Source organism: Phalaenopsis equestris, unplaced genomic scaffold (genome assembly GCF_001263595.1).
Source record: "Phalaenopsis equestris unplaced genomic scaffold, ASM126359v1 Scaffold000202, whole genome shotgun sequence".
NCBI lineage: Eukaryota > Viridiplantae > Streptophyta > Magnoliopsida > Asparagales > Orchidaceae > Phalaenopsis > Phalaenopsis equestris.
Window position 1 is genome coordinate 3,412,861 of NW_018164644.1, and position 18,520 is coordinate 3,431,380.

At 33.5% G+C, this 18,520-nt stretch overlaps 2 protein-coding genes across 4 annotated transcripts in view; one reads left to right on the top strand and one right to left on the bottom strand.

The window, feature by feature from the left end:
- Positions 1–18,520, top strand: part of LOC110022658 (COP9 signalosome complex subunit 7) — a 128,580-nt gene that overhangs the window by 41,218 nt on the left and 68,842 nt on the right. The window lies entirely within an intron of this gene.
- LOC110022657 (BTB/POZ domain-containing protein At3g22104) lies at positions 7,757–11,080 on the bottom strand. Of its 2 annotated transcripts, none has more exons than XM_020721716.1 (3): positions 10,469–11,080; positions 8,525–9,628; positions 7,757–8,436 (listed from the first exon to the last, which is right to left on the bottom strand). In XM_020721716.1, the coding sequence occupies exons 1-3, from the start codon at positions 10,529–10,531 to the stop codon at positions 8,011–8,013; spliced, it is 1,593 nt and encodes a 530-aa protein (XP_020577375.1). In that variant the 5' UTR covers positions 10,532–11,080; the 3' UTR covers positions 7,757–8,010. The 2 variants fall into 2 exon arrangements, with proteins under 2 accessions (XP_020577375.1, XP_020577376.1); XM_020721717.1 differs by having other exon boundaries at positions 8,525–9,525; positions 10,469–10,539.

The window sequence follows — 18,520 nt, forward strand, 5'->3', positions numbered from 1 at the left end:
ATTATGTATTTTCTTATTCATATAATTCAATATGTGTGTTCTTGTAACACACATATCTTGATCTAAACTCTTAAATTGTGGTTGTAAGATGACCCGAGTTATACAATCTATAGTACTTAACTCGATTCCAGTGGGATCCTTAGACTTTTTATCTTTTTTTCTCTTCTCTTTCTCTCTTATTGTGTTGTTGATCTTTTTATTGAGTTTTGTAAGACTTAGATTTCACTCACTAATAAATTTTGATCCAATAAAATTTGTTTATGATCATGAACATATTATTATCTAAAATTCATGGATGAGCATTTTAATATGCTCAACTAAGGCTCAATTAAGGCAATGTGTGAACATATTCAGCATGATAAATTAAGATTGTTTACTCAATACATTCAATTAAAGTTTTATTTTAAGCCAAATAGATTCGACTTTATATGTGTTCTTGGTTTGATCAAATGAGTTGCTCACTTAAAACTTGTTGACTATATTGTAAATAAATTTGAGCAAATTGGAAAGTCATTAAGCTTGAATTTGTTTTTGATAAAAGAGCTGGTGTCTGAAAATTTTTACAGAGGTTTGAATAAGAAGGAACACGTGTTAAGAAAATTTGGTTAATGTAAGGTTTGTTTGGGGGTAGCCGTAACACTTTAAAAAAAAGTAATTGTGAAGTTGTTGTAAAAGAATATATTTTTCAATAAAAATTTACTATTACAAATTTATTTTATTTTAAAAATATCATATATCAGCTTTCTGGCAGCCACGACGTTTAGGGTTCGCTTCACAACGCTTTGTCTTTGAGAAAGTCCAGTGGAAAGCAACATCTCACGAAGAAACAACGGAATGATGGGCAGTAGGACCAAAGCCGTGGAGATCTCATGTTCTAAAATGGCGGAAAAATGCCTATACCCCTGACGCAACTCGCTAAGTCGGGATGAACTAAGCATTGGTGAAGGATTTCGTTGCCCTTTTTTTCAACACAACGGAGTATAACCTCGTTCTCAAATAGGGCCTTAGCCGGGTGAGGTTTGAAAACACAGCTTTCCACCACAATATTTTGGAAAAACGGACAAAAAAGTTTTGTCAAATATCATATAAGTGCAATTAGCACTGCATTATCAACACCTTACTAAACCTCTGCCTCAAATGCACCTTTAGTAAACACAGTGACTATTAAGAAACTCCCACTAATGAATTTTATGATATAATTAATTAATTAATTAATAGTGGTGAGAGACCCGAAGAGGAACAGAGGTGACCCGACTCCCCCGCGACCGTAAGCGACACCAGTTGTGATTTAATTTTTCTTTTCAAAGAAATTTGAATAACCAGCCATGAAGTAATAATATGAGAGCCTTTAATATTTTGATAATATTTTTTAAATATTTATCATATAAAATTTTGACATTAGATATATAAATACATAAACTGAGTGTTCTGTATGTATTTACCCTCTAAATTTAATTAATTCTTACAGGTTGTTCTGTATGTATTTACCCTCTAAATTTAATTAATTTCTTACAGGTTCATGCATGCATGTAATGAATTAAATACAAAATAAAATTATATATACATTTTGAATTTACTGGACGGCCGGAAGCATGCAAAGTCGACAAAGATACTGAAAATGGCTTGGAGGCCATGACTGGCATGATGGGCAGGCCACTTAATTATGAATTATTAAAGGCTTTATGATGATTCTCTCTGGCTTAATTACATTTCGAACATTAATATGGCTCCATCATTTGTACATATTTCTTGATTTATGAATCTGACACTATGAAGATAAATTTAATAATCATAAATTGCATCATCTAAAAGGGAATTTTATGGGAATGTTGCTATATTAAGCATACATATAAATATGATTTCATTAAAAGGTGATCTGTTACGTCGTATTCAATAGATTCCATTAAATGAAGTATTAAATATGGTGTTATAGTATGGCCATTAGGTTATCTATATTCCATTTACAGTATGATTTGTATGCCACTTTGTTCCTGCATTTAAATGAAAGCAAGTACGTCACATTTGCTGTCTTTATATTTGCATGATTGCATGAAACATATTTATTTTCGAAAAGTATTATAATAGTTTATGAAATACATTAAAAAAAAACATATTTTGAGCATCAAAGCACTGTTTACAATTAGGATTTATAAAGTTAATTAAACTTTTTTATTATAAATTGAAGAGCGGATCGGAGACTCACAATATAAACTCTTTGCTTGCCCTCCTGGGATTTAAAATTTTTCTATATAAATAATAAATTTTAATATAAATTTCCTTCTGCACAGAATTTAGGTAGCTTAATAATTTTGACATTAATCATATACATATATATATATGTGCCTAATATTTAAAAAAAAATTGAATATTTAATGATTTGGAATGCATTCATGCTAGGTTACACTCAAAGCTATCAAAACTTTATGAAGAAGAAAGCTAGCGAAGAGCATTTCAAGAAAGTGGGGATGAGTTTAAACAAAGGGCAAGTTGCTTGGAAATCAAACTTATTCCCTTGGGTTTCTACTCAAGCTTTCTCTCAATATTGATTGTTTAATGCTACTACTTAACGAAATTAATACATTTGTAGATTGGCCCATCCATGCATGCATTTATTCTTGCTTAGAATCTCTAAGTTAGCGGCAGTCCCATTTTTCATAACTTGTCAATTGATAATGCTGTTTTTTATTTTATAATTAAAGCATCTATGATTACTTCAAAGTCAAGTTTGTGGCATTTCCTTTGAAGTTGAATTAGGGCATATTGGGGACAGCTTTCAAGCCTGTTTGTAGTTTTAGATCGTTACCACAGTTCTGTTTAAGAAATTATTTTCTTACTGTCTTCTCGAATTACTGAGATGCGAAGCAATTTTTCTCAGCCTTAAATGTTTAAATAGGTAGTTACAAGAAAGCTATTGATTTTTTAGAACAAATATATATTTGTAATTCTTAGTATAATTTTCTAAGAAGTTGATTTTCTCACCACAGTTTTATATGTGTGTTTTTGAAACATTGCAGCTACCCAAAATAGACTTTATATAGTATTTATACATCCCACAAGCGAAATTATTACATATTGACACCACACATAGTGTTGACAACTGTAATGATGATTATAAAACAGACTCGAGCTTATATATTAACCATCAAATATTTTTTTTAATCCTAAAATTGAACGTGCAACATATTATTAGGAAATAGATAAAAGAATTTCAAATGATCAGACTTGGGTGCTCTCCAAGTCTGCTCTCCCTATCAAAGAAAAAAGAGAAATAAAAGTCTGTTAATTGACAAAAAACACTCTATATTAACATATCATCTAACTATTTCGGTGCAAAAATGCTCTCCCAGAGTCTATCTGACAAGTGTTAATTAACATCAATTATAAAAAAACATACTAAAAAAACACATTTATCGTATACTTCCCAAAATACAAGACATTGACTCCAGAGATTCTTTTTTACTTTACACGAAAACCGTAATACAGAGCCCATTAATGCACAACAGCTCCCCCTGTGTTAGTTCCACGAGTGTTGTTCTGCCAATAAATACGTACGTGGGGCTTTGCAATGCCGTAAGCGTCATCCCTTATTACTACTCCCGCGTGCCAATCGCCGCTTTCCTCGGACTCTTGTCTATGTTGTGGTGTTAATAATTCATCAATAGGCTTCTTCTCCTCAATTTCGCCTCCAGCAGTTCTTATGTTATCGTCGGCAATAAAATGGGATTTTAATGACAGTATCAGCATCTGCACACTACCACAAGGATCTTCAATTTACTTTGTCTTCACTCTGTCAGAATGAGCGGCCACTTTTCAAGAATTCTGTATTATTAGTTTATATTATAGTTTAGTTAAATGATATGAATGGGAGCAAATAAATAAATAGAAGCATGGTTTATGCCACACAATTGGTATAAAGTTGATAATTATTATGTTGTTCGGATCAAGCTTTGCTCCTCATTTGATTCTAATTTTGTAATAACTGATTTCAGAAAGCTCAATGGTTCTTATTATTTATCGTCCCAATTAGGAGACTTCACTATGCCTCCGTCGTGTTTAAGATTCAAAGAGCTCAAATAAATCATAATGATTGGTTTAAAATACCAAATAATTAATAATTATAAGAAAATAATAACATCTTAAGTTCAAGACCTTTGATTAGAATAAATTGGCTTTATTGTTGAAGATTCAAAGAGCTCAAATAAATCATAATGATTGGCCTAAAATACCAAATAATTAATAAATATAAAAAAATAATAACATCTTAAGTTCAAGACCTTTGACTAGGATAAATTGGCTTTATTGTTACTGCAGGCATAATAAATATTATACTTTTAAGCTCACTATATTGTGATTAGATATATTTGATATGGCGTCAACAAATTTCCATCATCCAGCACAAATCTGGAGCTATAGCAAGAATCTCAAGATAATTTTTTTAGCCAAAAATATTCTAACTTTGATTTAGCCAAAAATGTTCTAACTTTGATTAAAAGTCATCCAGAACTCCGATTTCTACAAACTAGGGATATTTTTTGGGTAGCTTTGGCTGTTTGAAAATTAAAAGTCATCCAGAACTCCGATTTCTACAAACTTGGGATATTTTTTGGGTAGCTTTGGCTGTTTGAAGTTCACAGATGCAAAAGATCGTAGCTATTCAAAAAACTACGTTGGCTATCACAGATTTTTTTTCTCAAAAAGTAGGACTTTAGTTTTTTAGTTGTCATCACACTTGGTCAGATCTGAATGCAAAACACAACTTTTAACTGCAACTTTTCTAAAAAGCAAGCCAAACACATATTTGTCAATTAGAAAAAAGTGTGGTGTGTTATCACATCGCCGCTTCAAACAAACCCATTTAGTTAAATTGGCCAGCTTGACAAGATGAACCTAAATCCGAGCCAAATCGATCCAATATCAAGCTGTTAAATCACTTTTAGAATCTTTCAGTGCATAACTGAATGATCAAATGAACTCTAAATCTGACATGTTTATAGTCAAATCAAATGTCTTGACAAGATAAAATCTAACAAACCCAAAACCACTCAATTTTGATACATTAATGAATTTCAATGTCCACAGAACATCATGTGATTGAGGGAACCTCTTCAGGTCGTCTGATCATAATGGTCTGAATTCCTTTCTTATTTCCAACTTTGGCACTATAAATGGAGTCTTAACCCCATCTTGAAAGGAGACCTAAACCTAGAGCCAGAAGGAGACTAAAGCTTGAAGAAAAAGGAGCTAAAGCTTCACAGCGTTCATACACCAAAGAGCTGGTGAATTCCTCATCGTTCTACAGTCGTTGACCACTTTCGACCAAAAATCTGGTAGTCATCATCTACCACCCTCAGCGTCCCTCTACCATTGACTACCATTAGTCGTCATCTACTCCTTGCAGTGTAGTCCCCTCTAGAGTGATAAAATGCATTGCAGAATCTCAGCGCACATTGCAAAACAGTTAAGCACCTAGAGTAATAAAGTATCATGAATACGACGCAAATACTCCCCCTGAAGATGGTGTAACAACCAACCCAAAATATAGTGTAACATTACACCTAGAAGACGAAGATTTTTCCCAGACTCCTAATGTTATCTCCTCACAGCCCGACACTAAAACCTATGTCATCAACTATGGCCAACGTGGACCATAATTTGTGCAGCTCCTTACTTTAGCATCTATGCGGCCTACAGATATCAACAAAACTCACTACAATGGCCTACATACATAGTTAGCAGCTCGTGCAGCTCCCAACTCTGACCTTTGTTGGCTACTGACGTTGTCACAACTCGCCACCATGACCTACGTGGTCCCCATTTCGTGCAACTCTTAACTTCAATCTCTGAGTCCTAGAAACATTATCATAGTTCACAAATATGATCTACGTGGCTTGCAATTAGTGCAACTCCTAACTCTGGTTCTTTCTGCCTACAAACATAATCGTAGCTCATCAGTATGACCTACGTGACCAACTATGAGTCTATGACCTACGTGGTTCAAAGCTAGTGCAAACCTTCAAATCCACCCATTGCGGACTACATAATTCTTCACAGCTCGCGGCTATTGCCTACATAGCCAACTACGACATATTTGGGTAAGCGGCCAATGTGCCTCCCAACTTTGATCTCTGCAGCCCATATAAGTTATCAGAGCTTGTGCAGCTCCCAACTTCGACCTTTGTTGTCTATTGATGTCATCATAGCTAGTGCAACTCTCAACTATGACCTTTGCAGCCCAAATATGTTATCATAACTCGTGTAGCTCCCAACTCTAATCTCTGCGACCTACAGACATCATCACAGCTCACAACTATAGCACATGTGAACAACTATGGCTTAAGTCACTCACAACTTCCGCGAGTTCCTACTACGGCTTATGTAGCTAATCAATGCTCCTGAAACAACTATATGCAGCCCAGACAACCAGCTACAACCATGAATTTCAACTTCGACCAATGCAATAAGCTAGCTCTGCAACCACTATCTACAACATTCATGATGGGTTGCTACCCCCATAGCAATCGACTATGGCCCTTGCAGCGTGCTAGCATCAAGAACTGCATTCATTATAGTCATACTATGACTATTATTGATGAACTTGTGTTGAATTAATATAATGATCATCTCTGTACTCTATTTTCAATAATTTAGGAGAAGATTGAGTTTGTGTACTCACTATTTATAGTGGATTTTTCAACTGAGCTAGGTCTCGTGATTTTTTCCCCTTTCTAGAATTTTTACAAACAAAATTGAGGTATTTCCTCTTTATTACTTTCTCGGGTGTGTGCTGAGTTTTAGTATAATATTAAGACATTAAATAATCACTTTATCGCCACAAACTTTCCACACTCTTGAAGATTCGATATCAAACTAATAACTCCAAAAAAAAATAAAAAACTTCTTGTTTGATTTATTTTTAGGGCCCCGTTGGTCACGAGGTGTCAGCAGTAAGTGGGAGCCTCACCCATGTTCTGCTTGCTGGTCTCCTCAAAGAATCCCACTTGAGTTTACTTCAAGCCAAAGAACAAGTCAACTGCTATCTGCCCATTCATAATAACATCAAATTTGTGCCTAATTAAATATTCCAAATTTGTAATAAAGATTAGGGATTCATTCGAGCTGCCACCTGCCCTCAAAATGGTAGAATGCAGGCTATAGATTATGAAATTGTGGGTTTGAGTTTATCATTATTATTTTTATTATAATTATAATTATACTAATAACAATTATTATTATTATATGAAGAAATGCACATCCATGTATTTACTATAATATTTTTTTAAACTAAAAATATGAGATTGAATTCAATGCTAGTTATGAAAAAGGCCAAATGTCTGCCATTACTCTCTCAATCACAAAATTTTAAATAGATTTGTTTAGTTCAGTGGCATACATAATGACATGTTATGCTATTTAAAAATGTCAGTTACTGCAAATAATATTTCAAAAATGATATTCATGTCATACCTTTTTATTAATGTTTGATGTCAATCAAATCAGGAGCATCCCACTTCTCGTGACAGCTGAAGATGTCATTTACTACGTTTAATATAAATAATACTGATATGAATAACATACATAGCCTCCAAATGCAAATGCGAAACTTGCAGAACCGAACAACACCCAGCATTTCTTCAGCATTCATTAAGTATATTTGCATCCCAATATAAGCCACAAAATTCTGTTATAAGATCACAAGAAAGTAAATGGTGTTCTGCAACACAGACGCCATTAAATCCATGAAATTTTAGGGCGTGTGAGATGTTAAAAAGATAAAACTGTGGCTGAAAAGATGATAAAAGAAGAAGAAAGCTTCGCAAAAGCTGTACAAATTGATTTGTCAACGAGCAATTAAAGCAGGAACAATCCAAAAAGCTCTCATTTTCACACAGCTCTCCACCAGCTTTACCTTTTCGTCCATACAAAAAGGTTTGGGAAACCAAAATGCCAATGTACGCTGTACAGATTAGCTATGAATAAAAGCCAAAAATAAAGGAAATCAGAGATCTTTAATCATGAGCAGAGCCTGGGAAGTGATCTTGAGCCTGTCGGACAGGAAGACTTGGTTTTCACCATCTTAGTCATCTGGTTCTGCATCTTCCTGCAAGCCTTCTCTAGCTCTATCACCTTCCACCGCATGCCTTGGAGATGAGCTCTGAGCTTTTCATTTTCCATCAATGGATCTACCTTCTTGTCATACAGAATGATCTGTTCTCCATCTTTTGATTGTTTTTGTTCACCATTAAAGGATCTGAAGTGGTTGGACTCTTCGAGCAGGCCCTTGATTTTGGATTGCTGAGACAGTAGCGCTTGAACTGCAGTTCTAGGTGGAAATTTGGAGTTCTGAGCCAGGTGCTTGCAAGATTGTAACGAGAGCTTCTCATAATTAATGGTGCAACAAATCTTCATCTTCTCCGCTTCTGTCAATCTATTGTGAACCTGCGATTTTTCATTGAAGGATACTAATTAGAACATGAATATGAACAATAGTTAATAAATATTTGAATATTTCCCTTAAATATATTACCTGAAGAAACATATCAATGGCTCTATACAAGGAGTCATGAGAATCCCTTGCGATGTCAGGGAGTGCTGTGATTAGTTCTACAAATTTTGAATGTTTTAAGAAGATATCAGGTGCAACTTCAGCCATATACAAATCCAGAAGGCCTGCAACCTTCTTCAATCGAGCTAATGTTGTTCGTCCTCCACAAGAAAGAAAGTGTGTCAAGAACCTTAGGAGTATGTTCACATCATAAAGGCTTTCAGTCTTAGTAGGAGAAGAAATCAGTAGATTATCCAAAGTAGCTTGATCAATCTGACTGCCAATCATAATCTCCAATCTGTCCCTGCAACAACTGCTAAGATTTTGAGATGAAGAGATGCGAAGAATATCAAACAAGCCTTTGCAAGATACCGAGTTTCTGTGTAGAGAGTAGAGGAGCTCGATGACCGTCTCAGTCACCTTTCTCTTCTCATCAGAAGCCAAATTTGATAGCTTGCATTTCAAATAATAAAAGAGAAATCTGCTGATTTTGGCATGCTCTACTTTCAAAGAAATCATTCTTCTAATAATCTTATCAATCATTGCCATGCTTAAAATGACGAGGTCTTCGAACCACCAAGCTCGATGATGGCTGTTCTTCAAACTAATGTTACTCTTTGTATCAAAAGATCTGCGGAGGACTGAGCTGTCGGGTGAACAAGTTGAAGGGCTAGAATCACTTGCTGTGGTAATTCTAGCTACAAGAGAATCAAGTACTTTGTCCAGGATTTCTGAAGAGTCAGAAAACGGAAAAAAACTTTGGCATTGTTGTAGAGCTGTTAAGACTTCAGGCCAAGACCAATCGGAGATACACTGAACAGCTTTCTCAGCTTGTTTGATTAAACCCTTGAGGGAATCAGCATTTTCAATTACTTCCATGGATTGAGCTACAAAGCCTAGCAGGCAAGCGTTGGTTGGAGTGATTAGGATTCTGCCATTTTCAAAGCAGAACTTTGTCAAGAGCTCCGAGGCCTCTTCCCCTCCTGGTAAGTCATGGAGAATCACTTTCAGAGGTTTTGTGATTGATGCTTCTGGAGATTTGCTTAATAATTTGTTTAAATTGTTGGAGAATGAACAAAGTATTTCCTGCGTAAAGATGGTAATCTTAATTGATTTCAACGACGAGCGTAACAATATAAAGCCTTGGATTCTTTTCAAGGCAAAAGAAGAAATTTTCAGTAAAGCTGAATCTGCAATGAGTGTTCTTAAGCAACAGAGCATTAATGAGTAGGAAAACAATATGATAGACATGTAAGAAATTTGATTTAAAGGATACTATTGGATGAGCAGCAGAGAAAACAAAATACAACAGAGCATTAACAGGATGTCGAGCTCTGTTATTGTCCAAATTTTACAGTATGTAAGTTGAATTAACTAGATATATCCAGAAAATTGCATTAAATTCTCAGAACTGTAGTGATTATGATTAGAAAAATATATAAGTTTACATAATATAATGATAAGGCCAGATTAATAAGAGTGCAAAATTATCCCCGACAATTGACACTAAAAATCTATGCACCGAACAGAGAAGAATAGTTGCTGTAAAAGCCACATAACATTAAAGTCTCACAACTTGAGGTTTTTTTTTTTCCTGATAAGAAGAGATAGAAACAGCAAAATCATCTTTAAAGCAAAAGCTCCGAATCATTTATAGCCATAGAAAATAAAAGATGATCACGCAGTTCTCAGGATTTGCTTTGAAAGAGGAAGACAAACAGAGAGATTTACATGTAGGAGAAATGAATGGGACTTGATAGTAGGCACAACCCTCAAGTGAGCATAATAAACATAGCATATTGCATCGAAATCAATTCAAAATCAAAAGAATTATCAAAGCCTCAAATTCATCCAAGTTAAAAATAAAAATAAAAATCTGCAAAGAATTCCAAACCAAACATCGATTGAACTAGCGTTTCACATTACCTTGTTAACAAAAAAAATGTCTTCACCATTGACGTCAACTTCAAGTTCGGAACACAGCTTCATTGGACTCAGAAGACAAAATCCAATATAAAACTCCGATAGCTGAGAGGTTGGGGATGGGATAAACTTGCAGTTATAAGAATCACAAGACTCTCGGGCAATATACTTAGAGAAGAAAAGCGATATAATGATGGCGAATGAAAAGGAAATGCAAGAATGGAATCGAAATCATAAAGTAATATTCTTGGACCAGAAAGAAGACAAATGGAAGACGTGCGCCTCTCTTACAGCTCTGCTCAATGGAAGTGGAGGTAAAATAAGAAGAAAAAGGGGAAAAGGATTATAAAAAAGTTCACATTTGTGAACTTGGCCCGCCAGAAGGAAATTGGAAAGGGGCCAAAACAGCTGTTGATGAGGGTTCTGACATTTCTGCAACACTCTTCTTACTGTTACCAAATTTATGCAACTGTTTCTCCTTCTCTGCTCTACCGAAAGAGATATTACTACTACCTCTTCGCTCTTCAGCTGTCACTGCCTCTTCTCAGTGGAGTCTACACCGCTTTCGGAAAGATATAGCTCGAATAGACCAAGGATATGACGAAAACCAGTAAAGCTGCCGGCTTTCCACGCGACTTTATATTGTACTCGGTTCGTAAAAGAATTACTGTGGGGGTTTATTTAACATAGTTTAGCAATTCGTTTGATTGGCAATAAAAATCTAAGCTTAATTTGAAATTAACGTTGATAAGCAAGTACTGTTAATTTTTTAATTGTGGTTGCCGTTGCCCACAAACCCTAACTCTAATAATAAATTATAATTAATTAATTAAATTATCATAAAACTTTTTGATATGTAACTAACCTTTTATGGATGATGGTTACTGATACGTCTTATTTCTTTTAATTAATTAATTAACTTAAATATTTTTTGATATGTAATCCCTTTATGGATGGTGATTACTAATGTATGTTATTTATTTAATTAAATTATCTTAATTTTTTTTGATAAGTAACCTCTTGTGGACAGTGATTATTAGCATGTGTCATTTATTTTAATAATAAATATAAATAAATTAATTAAATTATCATAAATTCTACTTATTAGTAACCCCATCTAATGGATGGTGGTTAAATAACGCATAATTCGGAAGAGAGTCAGTTCTCTTCTTAACAGACATCGTATATTTCTTTCCATCAGAAAGTATAAAAAGTTTCAGAGAATTTGAGAGAAAAACTTCATCTTCTCATATCTAATTACATGGGCTAAATGATCATTTTTCCAGCAACAACTGTCCCACAGTTGTTTTCACACAGCTGCAACAAGTAGACAACCAGCTTCCTTGCAACCAGGGATGTCAAAACAGCTTGTTGTTCACGAACAACTCGTGCTTGGCTCGTTCGCTAAGTTAACGAGCCGAGCATGAACAACTTAAACAGATATTTGTTCGTTCGTGTTCGACTCATTTTGGCTCGAAATACTACTAATCAATTATATATATAACTGTGATGAGTAACCATTTAAAAGTATTAATGAAGAAAATAGAATCAAAATTATTAAATTATATTCTTAAATTTTGCTCAAATCTTTAACATCTTATGACTACGTGATTAAGGTTTTCTTTAACATCTTATGACTACGTGATTAGGGTTTTTAAAACGGCTCATGTTTGGCTCGCGAAGCAAATGAGCCAAACACGAACACACTTTTTGAGCTCGAAATGTAAACGAGACGAACAAAAGCTAAGCCTGGGCTCGCTCGTGTTCGGCTTGTTTACACCCCTATCTACAATCATGAATACATGTACGTTTCTCTTTTATGAATGAATGCGTAAAAATCACGAATTCAAATATTTTGGTCATTATATGCATAAAGTGGTTGGGTCATAAAATTGGATCGCAAAAGAAAAATACTAACATGTGGTATCAGATCCAAGTTATTGAATTAGTGATTTTTTAATTTTAATTTTATGTATATTAATTGTATTAAATTTTCGCTGTAAATTTAATCTTGGAATTAGATCACTGTAGTTAATCTGTGAATTAAGAGATTATTTTTTTGTATTATTAAATATGGGTTTTGAATCATGACTTAACCCTATAATTTATGTTATGAAATGTATATTGTTGTGATTGAAATTATTGTATATTTGATGACTATATTATATTTGATTTGTTAGTCACCAAAGTGATCAAATTAGTATGTTTAAAAGATGTTAAATTAATTAAATTTAATTACTCATAAGTATGTGATGCTTATTATGAAACAATTTTTTTTCTTTTGTATTTCATTATGGGTATATTGAAATTCATTGATTATAAAATATTTGTGAATCGCCCAAATGTTGATTATTTATTTTATAATATTTGAATATGATTGCGAAATATTTATATACTTGGTTAGATATGTTTATATATCCAAAGATAATAAACATGTCTAATTTGAGTATAAACATTTGATAATTATATTAAATCAAAATCAATCATCAATAATGTTTATTATTGTTTATTGTTATATCACACAGGAGAAATTTTCAATACATTATTAATGTTTTCATTTAATCTGATTAGTTATGAATATCAGTTCATGTTTAATACTTGAAACATTAATGTGTGAGTATGCTTTATTCATTTTCAGTATCTACTCATGTTTCTCTTCATTCTCAAGCTATATATGTTCAGACATTTAATGGGCTTAATTTCTCTGAATGGTGTGAGCAAGTTCAGTTTCACCGTAGTGTTTTGGATCTTGATTTGACACTCATGACAGAGAAGTCTCATGCTCTTACTGATTATAGTAGTGTTGAACAATGATCTTTTTATAAAGCTTAGGAAAAATCGAACAAACTGAGCGTAATGTTTATGCGAATGACTGTAGCAAACAATATAGTGTACATTTTCTAACACTGAAAGTGCTAAGGAATTCATGAAAGAGATATTCTCAGTCAATTATGCTAATAAGTATCTTATTGTTACACTATTGAGAACATTAACCAACGTGAAATTTGATGGTTCTCGTACCATAAAAGATAAGTGGAACGTGAATGAACTATACTGTATATGCATTTAAGAGGAAGCAATGCTTAAGAAATGAGAAAATCGCTCAATTAATCGCATGGGTCATCAAAGAAGAGCTATAAAGAAACCTGAAAAGAAGAATGGAAAGGGCAAGCAAAGACCACTAAAGATTAATGTGTAATCTGCCCTAATTCATAAAGATGAACATAAGAAAATTAAGTGTCATTTTTGCAAAAAGGCTGGACACTATCAAAATGAGTGTTAGAAGTGCAAAAACTGGTTCAAAAAGAAAGGTAAACCTTGTGTTTCTGTATGTTTCGAATTAAATTTGGTTGAAGTTTCTTATAATACTTGGTGGATTGATTCTGGTTGTACCACTCATGTTTCTAATACAATGTAGTGATTCATTCAACTTAAACCATAAACCCAAATGAAAATTTTGTCTTCATGGGAAACCGAGTCAAAGCTCCAGTTGAAGCCATTGGAACATATCGATTGATTTTAGATACTCGATATCATTTAAACCTATTTTAAACACTTTATGTCCCTTCTATTTCTCGTGGTTTGATTTCATTGCTTAAACCTGATTATGTTGGATACTCTTTTAAATTTGGCAACGTATGTTTCAGTTTGTTTAAACACAATCATCTCCAATTTAACCACATTTAAAACTTCTCCACCTGTCAGATAAACATTCCTAAAATCACCTGCAACATAATTCCACATTAATTCCTAATGGAAAGTTATATGGAAAGAAGCACATGAATCCAGTATCCAGTCATGAACAGAACTATGAACTGCCAGCAGTAATGCATCATGTGTTTCTTTGTTGCCACATTTGCGCTGTCATTCTCCGTCTTCTTGGAATTTATGCAGTTCCTCTTTATGTGGCCAGTTTTGTCACAATTCCAGCAGGTTGCTTCTGACTAGGCATTGACTTGCTCATGTCTTTATGTTTTGATTTTGATCTTCCTCTGCTTGAGTTCCTGTCACGTGATCTCTCTTTGGAATCAACATTTAATGTTGAACTCAAACTAGAGGTCTCGCTAGAATCTTTCCTGCGCACATCCTCAGTCAAAATCAAATCACGAATATCATCATATTTCAATTTAGATTTTACTACAGAATTACTGACAGCATTCTTATGACTTCCTAACTATTTAACAATGAAGCCAACAAGATTAGTGCACGTATCTCATCTTCAAATTCAAATTCCACATACGATAATTGATTTTTGATAGTATTAAAATCATTCGTACATTCCACCATCTTCACATTGAATAACTTTTTCATCAAATATACCGCGTTATTCGTCGATGGTTTTTCATTCATATCTGACAGGAATGTCATGAGATCTGCAATTATCATTTCTTTGACAATGTTGTGTGCAATGAACTTCGACAGAGTTAATCAAATAACTCTCAGAACTTGTCGATCCAATAAATTTCATTTAGTCTCATCTATTTTTTTCGGTCTTTTTCCCAATAACGAAAAATAAAATTTCTTCTCATAGAGATAATCATCTATCTGCATCATTCAGTAACTAAAATCTGTGTCATCAAATTTTTCGATCCTTGAAACCTTCACTTCGTCTCCAACCATCATTTTTCCTCAGATCTGAACCACAGCTCTGATACCAATTTTTGTGTTATATAGAACGATCAATAAAAAAAGAAAAAAATAGAACGAGAAAATTTACAAAACAGTAACACATCAGAACACACAAATTTACGTGGTTCGAAAAATTATCTAAGTCTACGGAGTTGTAGAAGATTTTATTATTTGAAGAATTACACCAACGTTGATCACGTCGACTTACAAGAAAGAGTCTCTCACTCTCTCTCTCTCTCTCTCTCTCTCTCTACTCCCATCTCTCTTTCTCTACCCGTGAGCAGTAGCCAAGAATAAGAAGGCTTCAAAGAAAAATCCACATTGTGATTCCCTTTTTCTTCTTCTGTATAAACCTCACGCCAAAGAACCCAAGCGAGCATACCTTATGATTTTGATGGGAGAAGGAGAAGGCTTGAAGAGGAGGAGGCAGCCTTAAAACCAAAGCATCCCTGAGAATTTGCTTCTCGAAATTTCTGTACAGTGCAAATTAGGTGGGCGATACTTTTTATCGCGAACGGGAGGCGGAAAGAAGCTTCGATTTACGAATCGACGCCATGCGGGAGGGCGAAGCGACGCAAAGCTTTGCGGGAAGGCGGAGGCAGGAGCAGTTTTCCTTTTTTTTTTTTTTTTTTTTTTTTTATTTTTTTATTTTATTTAAACCGGGCTCAACATACTAACATAAATATTCTATCTTTGATTCAAAACCGTAAGGAATCAGGGAAACAGCCCCAACGACTTAGGTATGTCTAGAAGTGACGTAAATATTTCAGGGTTGCTGTTCCGTAAGCCTGTAAAGAGGGACTGTGGCGGAGTCAAGCCACCCAGGTAGCTACGCCGATTTGGCGTAGGTATGCTAGGTCGCTGTGCAAAAGGATGCTGGAATTCTCTTTCCTCTCCCATTTCTCATATAGATTTTAATTCTGCGAATGAAAGTGAAAATTTTCTTTTTAAAATAAGAACACGATGAATCTGAATGATAATTTACCTTAAAATATATGTAGATAAGAAGATTTAACATAAGAAAATTCTAATAATATTTTTTATTCAATATGACCATTCTCTCTAACAGTTAACACGAATATTACAGTAAAGTTTTTTATCAATATTTTTGCAGAAGAATTTACGTATTTATTCACTTTTTGTCCTTTAAAACACGAGCTTCTGAGAAAAAACGAAAGTCACCCCTTGGTATTAATCTCAATATTTCAATGATTTATTTAATTCCAAATTACCACTAGCAGTGTAAATTTTAAATCCGCTCACTTTTTCCTTTTTAATGAGCTAAATTAAAAGCCTATCTTTTTCTGATGCATTGCTTTACACCAAGCTTACGAATCAAATTTGGGGCATTTACATTCATATCCATCCAATTTGGGGCATTTAAATCTAACTTGGTATATACATAAATAAAATAAAATTTAGGTGTTAAATATGTAAATACATAAGAATTGAGTGATATGCATGCAAGTCTTCAATTAAATTTATAACCTTGAGAAGTACTTGAACCCGCAATTTTGAATTGGTGCAATTTTTCGACTGGGTGAAAACTCTTTTCCTGCAAAAACAATTGTCTTGAGAGACGTAAAACGTCTTTTTTTACTTCAATTTTTTTTCACAATTATATTATTCATGGATAAATAAATATGGGACGACTTCTAATTGTAGCATGCCCTGCTTTAATCCTTTGAAGATGCCCCATACATTCATGGGCTCGGAATTTTATCCATGGGGCATACATGAGAGTAATTGTTACTCAACACTAATTAGTCATCAATTACAAAACTCTCCTTTCTTGATTCAGTCAGATTGTAGTTTTTTTTTTATTCGATTCGACAGTAGCCCGAAATCGGATAAAAAATAATTCAAATCAAAGATTTGGCTCATAGCTTGACTCATTCTACTCGATCCGATCTCGATCACAAATCAAATTTGATTCAGTTTTCAAGCTATTATTGATCTTTGAGCTATTTTCTACACTGGCGAACATCAGTATTAATTGATACTCGAAGGTTAAGAGATAATAACAACATGAATGAACATTTATGAACTACTGCATCAGGCAATGGAGACTATGAGTGGGTCAAGTTCAATTTTGTATTTAGTTTATACATCTGTAGTTATATTTTTTATTATCAATTACATTACTTACTATATAATCGAGACCCACCTATAAGTATAGGATCTTACGGAAGCCAAGTGATGTCTCTCTCTTCCCCTTTAGGAACTCTCTTCATGTATTCTCCCTTTTCCCACCATGATATATTTCATAGATCTCTCTCTTTTTTTTTTTTTGCTTATGGCTTATATTTCTAACAATTTTTTTCTTATTTGAGTAATCATCCTTTTGTTTTTTATTCTTGCTTTTAGATACTTGTTATTTTCTTCTATTTCTATAACTCTTTCTTGTTTTCTTTTTCTTTTTAAACGCTAATAAGATTTGAGATTGACAAGGTACCAAAAAAAAATGCATGATCAAACACCAATATTGATGCATTTTTAATAAGATATTCTTGATAAAATTTTAGGATATCCAAGCTTTGATTTTAAAAAAATTCTAGCCAAAATAAATATCTAAATAATATACTTTAGTGACTCTAAAAAATGATTTGATTTGACCCTAATTGATGTCGAATCAAGCACTGAAGTATAATTGATAGCTTTGAAACACTATTGAAAGTTCAAATAATCTCCAACTTTGGCATGCTTATATAATTATATTAATCATCTTAACAAGCGAATTTCAACCAGTGCAATATCACTCAATACTGATGTCATTAAGACACTTAAATGCCAATCGAATAATCGATGATTAAGAGAATCAACGTGAACCATCCAATGAAATATTTTATTGTTTTACATATAGAGATTTGAAGAAGGACAAGAAAGATGTTACTAGAAAAAAAAAACTTATCAAAGAAGATCTCATTAGAGAAGGGATCTCATTAGAAGGGTTCTACCAAAGTTCCAACTCATACATAATAAGGCAACCACATAGATCTAATAGCTTTCTCAATCGATTTAAAACTCTTACATAATAAGGCACTCACATATATAAAAATAAATACTTTTAAAATCACTCTCATTTTTTAAAATTTTATTATCTTAACTACCCATAAGCACGACTTTTTTTATGAAATGAGTTCAATAATGACACTTGGCAAACACATCAAATTTGTTACTTGGACAACTTAGCTTTTTTTGATAAGTTTGTTGAGAGTGATGGAATTTATTATTATTATTATCATCTTAACAAGCGAATTTCAACCAGTGCAATATCACTCAATACTGATGTCATTAAGACACTTAAATGCCAATCGAATAATCGATGATTAAGAGAATCAACGCGAACCATCCAATGAAATATTTTATTATTTTACATCTATAGATTTGAAGAAGGACAAGAAAGATGTTACTAGAAAAAAAAAA

Coding starts and splice junctions, on each gene's coding strand:
- LOC110022657 (XM_020721716.1), bottom strand. CDS start 10,531: ATGAAGCTGTGTTCCGAACTTGAAGTTGACGTCAATGGTGAAGACATT. Junction 9,629..10,468: donor ACATTTTTTTTGTTAACAAG/GTAATGTGAAAC, acceptor ATCTTTACGCAG/GAAATACTTTGTTCATTCTC. Junction 8,437..8,524: donor CCATTGATATGTTTCTTCAG/GTAATATATTTA, acceptor GAAAAATCGCAG/GTTCACAATAGATTGACAGA.